Source organism: Pleurodeles waltl, chromosome 5 (genome assembly GCF_031143425.1).
Source record: "Pleurodeles waltl isolate 20211129_DDA chromosome 5, aPleWal1.hap1.20221129, whole genome shotgun sequence".
NCBI classification, from domain to species: Eukaryota; Metazoa; Chordata; class Amphibia; order Caudata; family Salamandridae; genus Pleurodeles; species Pleurodeles waltl.
The window spans coordinates 63,607,045-63,623,117 of NC_090444.1; the positions used below are offsets into that span (position 1 = coordinate 63,607,045).

The window sequence follows — 16,073 nt, forward strand, 5'->3', positions numbered from 1 at the left end:
GCCCCTAGATACTAGTTATAGAGGTGTTACAGGGGTCAGAGGGCAGAAGCCAATGGCTACTGATCCTGAGGGTGGCTACGCCCTTCCTGTGCCTATTCCCTTTGGGGAGGGGCGAGGAGCACATTCCTAACCCTATTGGCTAACATCCTCCAAAACATCCTCCAAAACAAGATGGAGGATTCTGCCAGAAGGTGTTCACTTCAACTCTGGGCACACTAGAGTGGTCCCAGCTGGGGTGGGCACTCCTGGTATTAACTAATGTTCCCATTGCACCTGCTGCAAATGTGTGGCTTGGTCGGAGGGGTTGTAGGGGGGGTTAATCTCCACTAGCTGAAGTGCACGGGGGCAATGTAACAAAAGGCAGGAACCTTTGAGGCTCACCGCCAAGTGTTGCTGTTCCTGCAGGGGGGAGCAGTCTTTGTCCCTGACCCCAGAGAGCGCAAATCCCTTACCCCATTGGGTCAGCATACAGGGGGCATCTCTAAGATGCCCCCTGTGTGCATTGTTCAGTAAAGCCAACACTGGCATAAGTGTGGGTTTATTGAACTGAGAGGTTTGATACCAAACTTCACAATCTTCAGTGAAGCCATCATGGAGCTGTGGAGTTCGTAATGACAATCTCCCTGCCTGTGTACTCAATATGGCCACACTGCACTTACAATGTCTAAGAATGGACTTAGACACTGTAGGGACATATTGCTCATGCAGCTGTGCCCTCATCTGTGGTATAGTGCACCCTGCCTTACGGTTGTAAGCCCTTCTAGAGGGGTGACTTATCTATGCCAGAGTCAGTGGTTTGTGGGCATGGCACCCTGAGAGGGATGCCATGTCGACTTAACATTCCATCCCTCTCCCAGCTCACAATCTGCAATGGCAGTGTGCATGTGTTTGGTGAGGGGTCCCTTAGGGTGGCACAATACATGCTGCAGTCCTTAGAGACCCTTCCTAGCCATGGGGCCCTTGGTACCATTAGTACCTTTTACAAGGGACTTCGTTGTGTGCCAATTGTGGAAGCAATGGTACAGTTTAGGGAATGAACACAGATGCTGAGGCCTGGTTAGCAGGGTCCCAGCACACACACAGTGTGAACACCCGCTTTAAGTGTAGTCTTTTGTTCCTGGCCTCCGAGAGCACTGGCCTTCACCTCAGAAATGTGGCTGAACTGGTCAGGACCAGTCAGTTATCACACTAGTAGTTGGTAGGTTTTTCAGGTGGCACCTCTAAGGTGCCCTCTGAGTGCATTTATTAATAAAGTCCTCACTGTAATCAGTGAGAGTTTATTAATACAATATGTTTGATACCAAGCATCCATGGGTTCAGAGAAGCCATCAGGTAGCTGGGAAACTCGTAGTGACCATTGTCCAGCACATGCATTTAAAATGGCTTCTGTAAGGAAATGCCTCCTTGGCATGGTTACCCCCTGACTTTTTGCCTTTGCTGATGCTATGTTTTGAATTGAAAGTGTGCTGAGGCCTGCTAACCAGGCCCCAGCACCAGTGTTCTTTCCCTAACCTGTACTTTTGTTTTCACAATTGGCACACCCTGGCATCCAGGTAAGTCCCTTGTAACTGGTACCCCTGGTACCAAGTGCCCTGATGCCAGGGAAGGTCTCTAAGGGCTGAAGCATATCTTATGCCACCCTGGGGACCCCTCACTCAGCACAGACACACTGCTTGCCAGCTTGTGTGTACTGGTGAGGACAAAACGAGTAAGTCGACATGGCACTCCCCTCAGGGTGCCATGCCACCCTCCCACTGCCTATGCAGTATAGATAAGTCACCCCTCGAGCAGGCCTTACAGCCCTAAGGCAGGGTGCACCATACCATAGGTGAGGGCACCAGTGCATGGGCACTGTGCCCCAACAGTGTCTAAGCCAAACCTTAGACATTGTAAGTGCAGAGTAGCCATAAGAGTATATGGTCTGGGAGTCTGTCAAACACGAACTCCACAGCACCATAATGGCTACACTGAAAACTGGGAAGTTTGGTATCAAACTTCTCAGCACAATAAATGCACACTGATGCCAGTGTACATTTTATTATAAAATACACCCCAGAGGGCACCTTAGAGGTGCCCCCTGAAACCTTAACCAACTACCTGTGTAGGCTGACTGGTTCTAGCAGCCTGCCACACTCGAGACATGTTGCTGGCCACATGGGGAGAGTGCCTTTGTCACTCTTTGGCTAGTAACAAAGCCTGCACTGGGTGGAGATGCTATCACCTCCCCCTTGCAGGAGCTGTAACACCTGGCGGTGAGCCTCAAAGGCTCACCCCCTTTGTTACAGCACCACAGGGCATTCCAGCTAGTGGAGTTGCCCGCCCCCTCCGGCCACGGCCCCACTTTTGGCGGCAAGGCCGGAGGAGATAATGAGAAAAACAAGGAGGAGTCACTGACCAGTCAGGACAGCCCCTAAGGCAACCTGAGCTGAAGTGACTCAGACTTTTAGGAATCCTCCATCTTGCAGATGGAGGATCCCCCCAATAGGGATAGGAATGTGACCCCCTCCCCTTGGGAGGAGGCACAAAGAGGGTGTAGCCACCCTCAGGGCTAGTAGCCATTGGCTACTGCCCTCCCTGACCTAAACACACTCCTAAATTCTGTATTTAGGGGCTCCCCTGAACCTAGGAACTCAGATTCCTGCAACCTAAGAAGAAGAGGACTGCTGAACTGAAAAACCCTGCAGAGAAGACGGAGACACCAACTGCTTTGGCCCCAGCCCTACCGGCCTGTCTCCCCCCTTCAAAGAAAACTGCTCCAGTGATGCTTTCCCCAGGACCAGCGATCTCTGAATCCCCAGAGGACTGCCCTGCTCTAAAAGGACAAAGAAACTCCTGAGAACAGCGGCCCTGTTCACCAAAGACTGCAACTTTGTTTCCAAAGGAGCATCTTTAAAGACCCCTGCAATTCCCGCCAGAAACGTGAGACATGCAACACTGCACCCGGCGACCCCGACTCGACTGGTGGAGAAACAACGCTACAGGGAGGACCCTCAGGCGACTCCAAGACTGTGAGTAACCAAAGTTGTCCCCCCTGGGCCCCCACAGCGACGCCTGCAGAGGGAATCCCGAGGCTCCCCCTGACCGCGACTGTCTGAATCCAAAATCCCGACGCCTGGAAGAGACCCCGCACCCGCAGCCCCCAGGACCTGAAGGATCGGAACTCCAGTGCAGGAGTGACCCCGAGGAGGCCCTCTCCCTTGTCCAGGTGGTGGCTACCCAGAGGAGCCCCCCCCTTGCCTGCCTGCATCGCTGAAGAGACCCCTTGGTCTCCCATTGGAAACCTATTGAAAACCCGACGCGTGTTTGCACACTGCACCCAGCCGCCCCTGTGCTGCTGAAGGTGTACTTTCTGTGCTGACTTGTGTCCCCCCCAGTGCCCTACAAAACCCCCCTGGTCTGCCCTCCGAAGACGCGGGTACTTACCTGCTGGCAGACTGGAACCGGGGCACCCCCTTCTTCATTGAAGCCTATGCGTTTTGGGCACCACTTTGAACTCTGCACCTTACCGGCCCTGAGCTGCTGGTGTGGTAACTTTGGGGTTGCTCTGAACCCCTAGCGGTGGGCTACCTTGGACCCCAATCTGAACCCCGTAGGTGGTTTACTTACCTGCAAGAACTAACAATAACTTACCTCCCCCAGGAACTGTTGAAAATTGCACTAAGTGTCTAGTTTTATAATAGCTATATGTGTTTTATTTCAAAAGTATATATGCTATTGTGATTATTCAAAGTTCCTAAAGTACTTACCTGCAATACCTTTCAAATGAGATATTACATGTAGAATTTGAACCTGTGGTTCTTAAAATAAACTAAGAAAAGATATTTTTCTATACAAAAACCTATTGGCCTGGAATTGTCTCTGAGTGTGTGTTCCTCATTTATTGCCTGTGTGTATGTACAACAAATGCTTAACACTACTCCTTTGATAAGCCTACTGCTCGACCACACTACCACAAAATAGAGCATTAGTATTATCTCTTTTTGCCACTATCTTACCTCTAAGGGGAACCCTTGGACTCTGTGCATGCTATTCCTTACTTTGAAATAGTGCATACAGAGCCAACTTCCTACAGCTTCCCTGGCCACTTACTATGTCTAAGAATCGACAGAGACCTAGCAGGGTCAAATTTGCTCATGCGCCCTACCTTAGGGCTAAAAGGCCTTCTGTAGGGGTGACTTACACATGGCACATGCACTGGTAGTACACCTGGTACAGAGGGGTGTGTGACAGGTCGTTCTTTCAATTTTACCTACACCAAAACAAAGTCTGCAATGGCAGCTCTGTGTGGGTTTGGTGAGGGGTCCCTGAGGGTGGCACAATTGGTGCTGCAGCCCTCAGGGACCGTCTGTAGTGCCCCAGGTACCAGGAGTACCATTTACTAGGGACTTAGTAAGGGTGCTAAAGATTGTGCCAACTGGGGAAAACATCTGTACAGTTTTAGGAAAGACCTCTGGCACTGGGGACCTGGTTAGCAGGAATCCAGTGCACTTTCAGTCGAACTCACATCTGATAAAGGCAAAAAGTGGGGAGTAACCATGCCAAAAAGGGTGCTTTCCTACACCTCTTTCTGGTGTCTCCTCTGTCTAACCTCAGATTTATCACTTCCAGTTTAACGTCGCTCTGTGCAGTGGTCTCTTTTTATCATCTTGAAAGGTCCCAAACTGTAGACCTGCTCACTGGTACCTCTGATTATTGCAACCCGAGGATGCAGGGTGAAACAAGAAACTAATGTAGGCACATAATGGTGGTGCTGATATGCGGCTCCACTCCGGAACAAGGCCAACCTGAAGCTGAAGGCGTCATCTAGTGGTATCTGGAGGCACTGCTGTGAAAACCTCAGAAACCTGCCTGGCACCTTGGGAATATTCTAAGGGTGAGTAATCTGCAGTTTGATGGAGTATTCACCAAAAGAGCTTCACTGATGTAAAGTAGCTTGTTCAGATGGCTTATAACCCTGATAAATTTGTTATAGTAGAAGCTTCAGAAAAGATTTGTGTAGGAAGTTGGCTCTGTATGTGCTATTTCAAAGTAAGGAATAGCATGCACAGAGTCCAAGGGTTCCCCTTAGAGGTAAAATAGTGGTAAAAATAGATAATACTAATGCTCTATTTTGTGGTAGTGTGGTCGAGCAGTAGGCTTATCCAAGGAGTAGTGTTAAGCATTTGTTGTACATACACATAGACAATAAATGAGGTACACACACTCAGAGACAAATCCAGCCAATAGGTTTTTGTATAGAAAAATATATTTTCTTAGTTTATTTTAAGAACCACAGGTTCAAATTTAACATGTAATATCTTGTTCGAAAGGTATTGCAGGTAAGTACTTTAGGAACTTCAAATCATAAAAATTGCATGTATACTTTTCAAGTTATTGACAAATAGCTGTTTTAAAAGTGGACACAGTGCAATTTTCACAGTTCCTGGGGGAGGTAAGTTTTTGTTAGTTTTACCAGGTAAGTAGGACACTTACAGGGTTCAGTTCTTGGTCCAAGGTAGCCCACCGTTGGGGGTTCAGAGCAACCCCAAAGTCACCACACCAGCAGCTCAGGGCCGGTCAGGTGCAGAGTTCAAAGTGGTGCCCAAAACACATAGGCTAGAATGGAGAGAAGGGGGTGCCCCGGTTCCGGTCTGCTTGCAGGTAAGTACCCGCGTCTTCGGAGGGCAGACCAGAGGGGTTTTGTAGGGCACCGGGGGGGACACAAGCCCACACAGAAATTTCACCCTCAGCAGCGCGGGGGCGGCCGGGTGCAGTGTAGAAACCAGCGTCGGGTTCGCAATGTTAGTCTATGAGAGATCTCGGGATCTCTTCAGCGCTGCAGGCAGGCAAGGGGGGGGTTCCTCGGGGAAACCTCCACTTGGGCAAGGGAGAGGGACTCCTGGGGGTCACTTCTCCAGTGAAAGTCCGGTCCTTCAGGTCCTGGGGGCTGCGGGTGCAGGGTCTCTCCCAGGCGTCGGGACTTTGGATTCAAAGAGTCGCGGTCAGGGGAAGCCTCGGGATTCCCTCTGCAGGCGGCGCTGTGGGGGCTCAGGGGGGACAGGTTTTGGTACTCACAGTATCAGAGTAGTCCTGGGGTCCCTCCTGAGGTGTCGGGTCTCCACCAACCGAGTCAGGGTCGCCGGGTGCAGTGTTGCAAGTCTCACGCTTCTTGCGGGGAGCTTGCAGGGTTCTTTAAAGCTGCTGGAAACAAAGTTGCAGCCTTTCTTGGAGCAGGTCCGCTGTCCTCGGGAGTTTCTTGTCTTTTCGAAGCAGGGGCAGTCCTCAGAGGATGTCGAGGTCGCTGGTCCCTTTGGAAGGCGTCGCTGGAGCAGGATCTTTGGAAGGCAGGAGACAGGCCGGTGAGTTTCTGGAGCCAAGGCAGTTGTCGTCTTCTGGTCTTCCGCTGCAGGGGTTTTCAGCTGGGCAGTCCTTCTTCTTGTAGTTGCAGGAATCTAATTTTCTAGGGTTCAGGGTAGCCCTTAAATACTAAATTTAAGGGCGTGTTTAGGTCTGGGGGGTTAGTAGCCAATGGCTACTAGCCCTGAGGGTGGGTACACCCTCTTTGTGCCTCCTCCCCAGGGGAGGGGGTCACAATCCTAACCCTATTGGGGGAATCCTCCATCTGCAAGATGGAGGATTTCTAAAAGTCAGAGTCACCTCAGCTCAGGACACCTTAGGGGCTGTCCTGACTGGCCAGTGACTCCTCCTTGTTGCTTTCTTTGTTCCCTCCAGCCTTGCCGCCAAAAGTGGGGGCCGTGGCCGGAGGGGGCGGGCAACTCCACTAAGCTGGAGTGCCCTGCTGGGCTGTGACAAAGGGGTGAGCCTTTGAGGCTCACCGCCAGGTGTCACAGCTCCTGCCTGGGGGAGGTGTTAGCATCTCCACCCAGTGCAGGCTTTGTTACTGGCCTCAGAGTGACAAAGGCACTCTCCCCATGGGGCCAGCAACATGTCTCTGGTGTGGCAGGCTGCTGGAACTAGTCAGCCTACACAGACAGTCGGTTAAGTTTCAGGGGGCACCTCTAAGGTGCCCTCTGGGGTGTATTTTTCAATAAAATGTACACTGGCATCAGTGTGCATTTATTGTGCTGAGAAGTTTGATACCAAACTTCCCAGTTTTCAGTGTAGCCATTATGGTGCTGTGGAGTTCGTGTTTGACAGACTCCCAGACCATATACTCTTATGGCTACCCTGCACTTACAATGTCTAAGGTTTGGTTTAGACACTGTAGGGGTACCATGCTCATGCACTGGTACCCTCACCCATGGTATAGTGCACCCTGCCTTAGGGCTGTAAGGCCTGCTAGAGGGGTGTCTTACCTATACTGCATAGGCAGTGAGAGGCTGGCATGGCACCCTGAGGGGAGTGCCATGTCGACTTACTCGTTTTGTCCTCACTAGCACACACAAGCTGGCAAGCAGGGTGTCTGTGCTGAGTGAGAGGTCTCCAGGGTGGCATAAGACATGCTGCAGCCCTTAGAGACCTTCCTTGGCATCAGGGCCCTTGGTACTAGAAGTACCAGTTACAAGGGACTTATCTGGATGCCAGGGTCTGCCAATTGTGGATACAAAAGTACAGGTTAGGGAAAGAACACTGGTGCTGGGGCCTGGTTAGCAGGCCTCAGCACACTTTCAATTGTAAACATAGCATCAGCAAAGGCAAAAAGTCAGGGGGCAACCATGCCAAGGAGGCATTTCCTTACAATTTGGAATTGGTGGATCCATTGTAATAAATTAACATATTTTCTGGATTCTTTGAATTGACTTACAAAAAACGGTCTTCTTACACAAAATGTCATTGAAAGAAGTCTTACATCCATATAATAAGCTGTCCAAGCAGTTAAATAGTTTGGTGTAGCCCTCTCTGACTCAGTGGGAAGAGGTATGGTACCACGAGTGGTCTTTCTCAGTAACAAATTTACATGAGTCTTCACACAACACTGGACAGGGCTACTTTCTGGGCCTGGTAGTGAATCCCATGGGCTGCCAGTTAGATCTCTTTGTAGAGTATCCTTTCATTGTGAGAAGTAAATATGTCAGTCACTCGATCTAAACTGGTGTACCCCAAAGAGATATATTTCTACTGGAACTTTTCTGCTCTTCATAGACGGCATATTTGCACGTAGTGCCTTGTGCTAGGTTGATAATCCGGTTGTTGTGCACAGCATCCATTGAAATACAGTAGTAGGAACAACAAATATGTTGCCAGTTACTCACAGCTATGATCTCACAACAGGGAAAGGTCAAACTAAGTTTTCTCTGCCGTGTTGTTGCACTCCTGTTAGGTGGTCAAATGACTAACTCCTTTGCCCCATCCCCTTCCCCTGACCTTGGGGCTCAACAGAGCACAGGGAAGTGGTGAATGTCACATGCAGATCCAGTGCCTCCTCTGGGCCTCCACAGACCTCAGTGCTCAGGCACATGGCCTCAAATGTATCAGTTTCCGAGATCAGCACATATCCACGTTACTGTGCAGAATACAAGTGGGTTGTTTTTTTAGCTCTTCAACTTTTTGTTAGCAATATGTGTGGGCTTCCTAGATTGGCTCAGCCAGTCACACTGCTTAGCATGCTTGCTCTAAGTTCTGCTGTTGGTCTGCATTCTTGGTTCAGTAGGACATGATGTAGAGACAATATAGGCCTGTTTAATGTTCTGTCAGATTAGGTGAATGGCTGGTAATAGCCTTATTGCCCAAATGTTGCCCTGCATCCCCTATGCAGAGAGCGTTACTCACAGTTAGTGCTCAGAACAGAGGGCAATAATGCTGAAATGCATTTCCATTGCGTGTGAAGACACTTTTAAGCACTGGAGGAGTCTTTGCCCTGTAAACTGTCCACTCTACTGAAAAGTAAACATTCTTCTTTATAAATGTTCGTATTTCACAACATAAACATCTAACAAGTGTGGGTTCATAATTTTTGCTGAGGTGTCTGGAAATAAAGCCGCGAAACACCATCTGCTTTGAGTGTTCGCATGTGCATTTCTCATGTTTTTACATCTTTGTCTCAGCAGTGCATGCTCGTCTTCGGATACTGAACTGTAGATGCCACGGTGTTCATGTAGTAGTAATAGAGTGCACATGCCCAGTGTCCTTAGTGACCTAGCAGAGGAAGTAATGAGCATGAACGGCTTGAGCACTGATGATCTAACATGGACACATACTAGAGCTACCTGTTCCTATTGTATACTACATTTCCTAATCTGAACGAGTGTTCTTTGGTTGTCCTCACAGGGCAAGTTTCCAGAGGCAGAAGCTGAGTTTATCAAGGCAGAGAAACCCAAAGAGGCTGTTCTAATGTAAGTAATCAATCTACTACAATTCAAAAATCTGAATAGCTGGTTTTACACAATATATGTACTCTTTCCCTTATGTTTTTTTTTTTTTTATCAAACTCATTTTACTCCTATATCTGTACTCTCTCTTTTTTCTAACGACTCCAGAAACTGCTTCTTTATAAACGGTTGTATCCAAAATTAGGCATAGCCAGTGTGGGAAAGTCACTCTTTTTGGCATGCTTACCCCCACTTTTTACCTGTTATCAGTGTGCTTAGACTGTTCTCACTGGGATCCTGCTAACCAGGACCCCATTGATTGTGCACTCTTCTCTAAATTTGGTTTCCTTGGTACCCTTTACACCCCACAATCGGCATACTGGTGTACCCATGTAAGTTCCTAGTATATGGTACTTGGGTACCCAGGGAAGTGGTACACCAGGGGTCCCCAGCATGTATTGTGCCACCCATGGGAGCCCATGCAAACTGTGTCTGCAGGCCTTCCATGGCAGCCTGTTGGAAATGGTGCATGCACCTTTTCACTACTGGTCTCTGCACTAGGTCATTGTAAGTCACCCCTGTGGTAGGCCGTCCTAGACCAGAGGGCAGTGTGCAGGTTCCTGTGTGTAAGGGCACCCCTGCATGAGCAGAGGTGCCCTTATGAAATCCAGCTCCATTGCACTGGACTTAGTAAGTTCGGGGAAGCCATTTTAGCCATGTACTGGCCATAGGTCACTACCTATGGTCCAGTTACATAATGGTAACTGAACCTAGGGTTGTTTGGTATCAAACATGTCGGAATCATACCACAATACTAATGCCAGTATTGGTGGCATGGTTCAGTGCATTCTGGGGGGCCCTTAGAAGACTCTCCTGCATTGCTCCTACCAGTCTTTCAGAGTTTGCGGGCAGCCCATGCTGCTGCAGCCCCTCAGACAGGTTTCTGCCCTCCTGCTGCTTGAGCAGCTCAAGCAGGGGAAGGCAGAACAAAGGATTTCCTGTGGGAGAGGGGATTCAACACCCTCTCTCTTGGAAATAGGTGTTACATGGCTGGCGAGGGTTAGGCCCCCGATCCCACAGGCTTGCTTTGAAGGGCACATTTAGTGCCCTCCTTGCATAATCTGGTTTGCACCAGTCCAGGGACCCCGTGGTCCCTACTACTCTCGCATGATATTACACGAAGGAAAGGGGAGTGACCATTTCCCTGTCCATCACCACCCCAGAAGTGTGGTGCCCAGAGCGCCTCCAGGTGGCCACTTGATTCTGCTATCTTGGAAACAAGATGTGGAGAGGCCCCGGTGCATCTGGGTGGTCAGGACAGGTGACTGACATCAGTGACCCCCACTGATAGGTTGTCACCCTGCAGAGTGACCACCCCCCTGTTAGGGCTACTTAGGAACTCCCTTGCGGGTGCGGTCCCCAGATTCAGCGTGCAAGTCTGCACCAGGACTCTTCTCATCGTCCTTTTCTGCTCCTGGCCACCAGAACCGCTGCTGGACTCCAGAGACTACTTTGCCTTGAAACATTGTTTCTCTGGCTTCTTCCTGTAATTTCAATATTTCCACTGCTGTACATCCTCTGGGGTCAGCAAGACTTCACGTGCACCAAAGAAGCACGAAGGAATCTCCCTTGGAGTGGAGTCACTCCCCTGCATCTGCAGGTACCTAAGGAAATGATGTCCGGCTGCTGGGATCTTTTCTCCGTAGGAACTGCGTGGAACCTCCAAACACAGGTGGTGGTTCTGAGTGGTCCTCTTGGTCCTCTCTGCCTGCTGTCTAACTTGGGAGATGGTGAGCCCTTGCCCTTCCTTGCAGGACAGAATCTCTGTGCACCACGACTTGTAGCAACCAAGGATGTTGACTCCTGCTCCGAGGGATCTTCAGGCTCCAAGTAGTGCCGGCCTTTAGCACTTCATCCTTGTAAGGACAGTCTCTCCCCTGCTGCCCCAGCGACGTGTGACTCCTCTCCAGGTGTGCTGACTGGGCCTCACTGCAACTTACTGTGCCTGCTGCCAGTGGGTTGCCTGTGGGGGTTACGACTGCTTCTGCTGGCTCTCCGAACTGCTGAGGGTCAGCCCGGACTTCCCTCCAAGGGTTGAGTCTCTTGGACCTTGCTGGTCTTCTTCTGCAAATCCTCTTCTGCCCAGATTTGCATTTGCCAAGGCTTGTTGGTAGTCCTCTTGACCACTGACCTGATTGCGACCCACATGGGACAGCTTCTGCATGCCTTCAGGGACTCCTCTTCGGATCCTGGGCTCCACAGCTGGCCTTCATCATCCACCGTCGACCTGGATCTTCATCCACAGAAGGGTGGGTAATGGCTCCTGTCCCACCTAAACACTCCTGCGTGGACTGGACTCTATCCCCTTATTTTTGCAGGTCCTCTTCTACCGGAATGCACTGTTGGGTTCCACTGGACTGGTCCTGTTCTTGCAAAGTTCCTTTTCCAAGTCTCATTGTTTGTCTTTGGGAAGACCAGGTAGCTTACCTCTGCCCTCCTGGTCACTGTGGGTCATCTAGGTACTCACCTCTTGGGGTCCCGAGTTCTTCCAGCTCCCTTCTAACTATTCCACATCCTTGGGTGGGGGACCTAAGTTTGCATTCCACTATTTCAGTATATGGTTTGGCCCCTCTATAGGCCCCTGTTTTTTTCTGCTATTTCTTGCCAATGCTTATTATTTTTCTATGCTAATTCCTAATACTTACTGTGTATATGTAGGGCGTACTTACCTTCAGTTGGGGGACTGCCTATAAGTACTCTAGTTATTTGTTACTGTAATAAAGAACCTTTATTTTTGCCACACTGTGTGGCTCCTTTCATGTGAGATTAGCTACTGGGTGACTAGTGTGGTACTGCAAGTGCTTTACACTCCTCCTAGATAAGTCTTGGCTGCTCACCACAGCTACCACTAGAGAGCCCTGGCTTCCTAGCCATTGTAACACTTATTAATAGGGGTCGCCTGGACCTGGTATAAAGTGCAAACACCATAGGTGTCCCCACACAACATGCCAGCTTCCTATGGCCAGTACCATGCATGTGTGGTTTGTGTTGATAGTAGTTATTTCTATAGGAAATTTTCTGAACTGCTCTGTATGTCACAGAGTCTCCCACTTTAATGAAGAAATGATATAAACAAATACGTTTCCTTATAATGTGCCCTTCACACAGTGTACATTTTTCTTTTCTTCTCAATTACATTTGAATTCTGCATGCTTCCCTTTCTTTTTGCCTCTTATCAAATACATCACTCCGTTTTCTCCACTTCCACTTCCCCTTCACTGAAGCGTTCATGCATTCGTAAGTTTGGGTTGCCTATTATTTTTCAGGATGTGGTGATAATTTTGGCAGCATCTTATCCTTGTTGCCCATGAAAAAAATGCCATGTGTTTTCTTGGGCTGGATACTTAGCTGCAGAAATTGATAGTGGGAGTGCACCTGGCTATTAATCATATCTGATAGAGACTTCTATACGCAGATCCTTATGTTAGAATTTCCCAATGCATTAGTCTGGATCTAGAAGTTTTTTCATGAGCACTTACCGTCCATGCTGGTAGGTGTCATCGTTTGGCTCTGCATGCGTCATCAACATCGTCTGTGCAGGAAGTGACGTCTACGGCAACTCTATAGGCACCACCCAGGTGCACAGACATCAGTTCTTTTTCCATGCCAGCCAGCACTGATCAATAGAAGAGCTACTCTGTCAGTAGTTTTTTGACTGAACTTTTTTGATGTTTTGTGGAGCCTTTTTTGAGGTTTCCCTTCTGGTGTGGCAGGCATGTTATCAAAGAAGGCCGCTTCAAGCCCTTCAGCACCTGTCACCAACTGATGTTAGTAACAGACCCCCACATGGTATGCTTTTCGTGCCTCGTACTACAACCCCAAGTCATGTTCTGACTGCCATCAATCCCTTGAGCTCCTGGGGGCTTGGCATGCGACACTGCTACATTCAAGGTCCTGATCCAGAGGAAGGTCCTGTGGGCAATCACGGAGTCTGAGACCCAAGTCGTCAGGCTTCAGTCCCTGCTCCAGTCAGGCTCGAGGGCCCCTTTCTGGGTCCGAACCTCGACTTCCCTAGCACAGATCTCAATATCGACACTCCCGGCGCCTCCCCCATTCTGATCCTTGAGACTGATACAGAGCCAGAGGAAGGGTTGATCAGGACCCTGTCCGGCGGCATCAGGAGCCATTCCTTCCAGGTTGGAGCCTCAGCCCCATTCCTATTGGATAGGACTTGGGGAGGTGCGGAAGGGGTCACTGAACCCTGAAGAATACCAGCCATATATACACCCCAACATGGACTGGTGTGAGGAACTGGGTGAAGCCAGTGGATTGGTTACTTCTCCAGATTATTTTATGCTTTCTCCCACTACCATGGCAACAGAGGAGGAAGTGTCATTTGCAATGGTGGTGTGGAGGGCGACTGAGGTCATTGACCTTCAGTTGTCCTCTGTGGCAGTCAAGACTTATGTCTTGACTGAGGTGCTGCAGTGAGGAGTCTTCCCCCTCAGTACCGCTGCTCCTGTTGAACAAAGCTCTCACTGACGTTCTTCTGGGGACATGGTCCAAACCCAGCGCAGGGGCACCTGTGAATTAGACGATTGCTCTCTGCCATCCTTTCTTGGCTCGGGAAGGGGCTTCTAGCCATGCCAATACCCTCCCAGCCACCACACACAGAAAATCCTGAAACTTTATAAATACAAACCTAGGATTTTGGCAGCTAGCATGAGCTGCAGTGTGATGTTTACCACATTTTAACCAAAGTTGCAAAACTGAATTCTAGAAATACTGTTTGATAGTGAATCATTGTTTGCCCGCTAGGTGGATGATGTCCTTCAGAATTTGAAAGCCATTCTGACACTGCCAGATCATTGGATTCTCTTCAAGCTTGCAGACAGCAGTCCTTATGGGATTTAAGTATCTGTGGCTCCAAGTAATTCAAACGTTCCTACCAGCTCTATCACTGGTATCAACCACACCATCCACAACAGTACTCCTACTGTAGGAAACTTTACTATCCATCTCAGTAGACCAGAGGGGCATCAAGATCGCAATATACTGACTCAGCCAATATTAAGAAGAGGGGGCAGCCACTCAAATGACAATCACTTCATACCTGTACTGTTTACTGAATATGGCCGCTCCTCCTTTATTGGGGTAAGAGTTGCTGCCTTTCTTTAAAAGTGGTCTTCAATTACTATGGACAAGTGACTTTGGATATAACTCGCTATGGTACACCTTGGGGTTTATCCATAAACCACCAGTAACCCCTCACACGCAGGAAATGCATGAAAATCTTGCTCTTCTAAAGGCAGAAATTATTTCCATGTTGCAGAATGGGGCCGTCAAACCCTTTCCAACCAATTTCCAAAACAACAAATGGTTCTATTCTTCCTCATCAGGAAGAGGTCAGGAGACCCGCATTGGATCAGAGGTGCCCATAATAAATACCTCAGGAAACCATTGTTTTGACTGGTAACCCTTCGACGCATAATCCAGCTGCTTCAGAAGGGAGACCATATGTGCTTGAGCTTCAAGATGCGTATTTTCAAATACAGATACAGCCCAAGCACAGAAAATAGTTGACGCTACCAATTCTGTGACCTTCCCTTTGGCCTGAAATCCACCCCCTATATTTGTACGGATTTCAGGGCACCGGTGGCAGGAGAGGATGGGGTCTCCATGTGTTCCAATATATGGATGATTGGCTCTTCAAAGCCAACAACAGAAGAGATGCAATGGTGTCTACTTCTGCTTATTATGACCTTTTCAAAAGACTAGATATCAAAACAGTGCAGCAAAAACCTCCATAACACTGAAGAGCAGGATTCAGTTCCTAGCATACATGTGTGGGAAAGAACACGCCCTTCAGAAGAACGTGCCACCTGTCCACAAATGACTGGAAAGCAATGTCAATAGTTTCACACTACAACAGTCCACAAGTACACGCCCATTTGGGATTGTAACTTTCTTCATTCCTCTAGCGATCAAATGCCATCTTCTTATGAGAAGTCTGAGACCCCTTGGACTTGTAGTGGATCCAGGCCGAGGATATTGTCAAAATCACATATCGAGTAAAACCATCTCTTCTTTAGTGGACAAATAAAAGGGACATGACCCAAGGCCTTTGCTACCTTCCCCTTCCATTTGCCTTTGTGATGACTTGATAGCTCCATGGAAGGATGAGAGCACATCTGCAGGAATTGTGAGAATGTGATTTGTGGAGCTTGGAAAATAAATCACTCCACTTTAATGTCCTTGGGCTCGGAGTATTTCACAAAGGTCTAGCTTTATGCATTCTAAGAATTTGTCTTTTATATGTGTGAATACGGACAGACATTACACCACAGACGTATATTACATCAACAGACCAGGAACTACCAAGTCCCTAGCACTCTCAACGGAGGCCCAGCAACTATTGTCATAGTCAAATAGCAATGACATCTCTCTAAAATTGGAGCATCTTCCAGGGGTTACAAGCAAGCGGGTAGACTCACTCAGCAGTCTAGGAGAAGAATTCCACAAATGGGAGTTGAACCATATGGTTCTGGAATTAATAGTTCATATTTGGGAACTTCTTAGTCTCAAACTGTTCACTCATAACGAACGTGAACAAGAAGTGCTGGTTCATTGGCTGCAGCCTGTGACAGTTGGGGATGAAGGGAAGCATATTTTTGATAAATAAAATGTTCACTGACACCTTTCAGCTTTTTCCTCTCGTTTCATGAATAGCCGCCAAATTCAAACGAGAACGCTGCACCATCATTCTCGTAGCCCCAAACTTGTCAAGACAATATTGCTAATCCGAATTTCTTAGACTTTTGGCAG

The 16,073-nt window shown here is 48.7% G+C and overlaps 1 protein-coding gene across 2 annotated transcripts in view; it reads left to right on the plus strand.

Annotated features, from left to right (window-relative positions):
* The window catches only part of IFT172 (intraflagellar transport 172), a 589,829-nt gene that overhangs the window by 357,937 nt on the left and 215,819 nt on the right, over positions 1 to 16,073 (plus strand). For both annotated transcript variants that reach the window (XM_069233572.1, XM_069233571.1), the window contains exon 32: positions 9,208 to 9,272. In XM_069233572.1, coding sequence (XP_069089673.1) covers positions 9,208 to 9,272 — 65 coding nt within the window. The remainder of the gene's footprint in view (positions 1 to 9,207; positions 9,273 to 16,073) is intronic.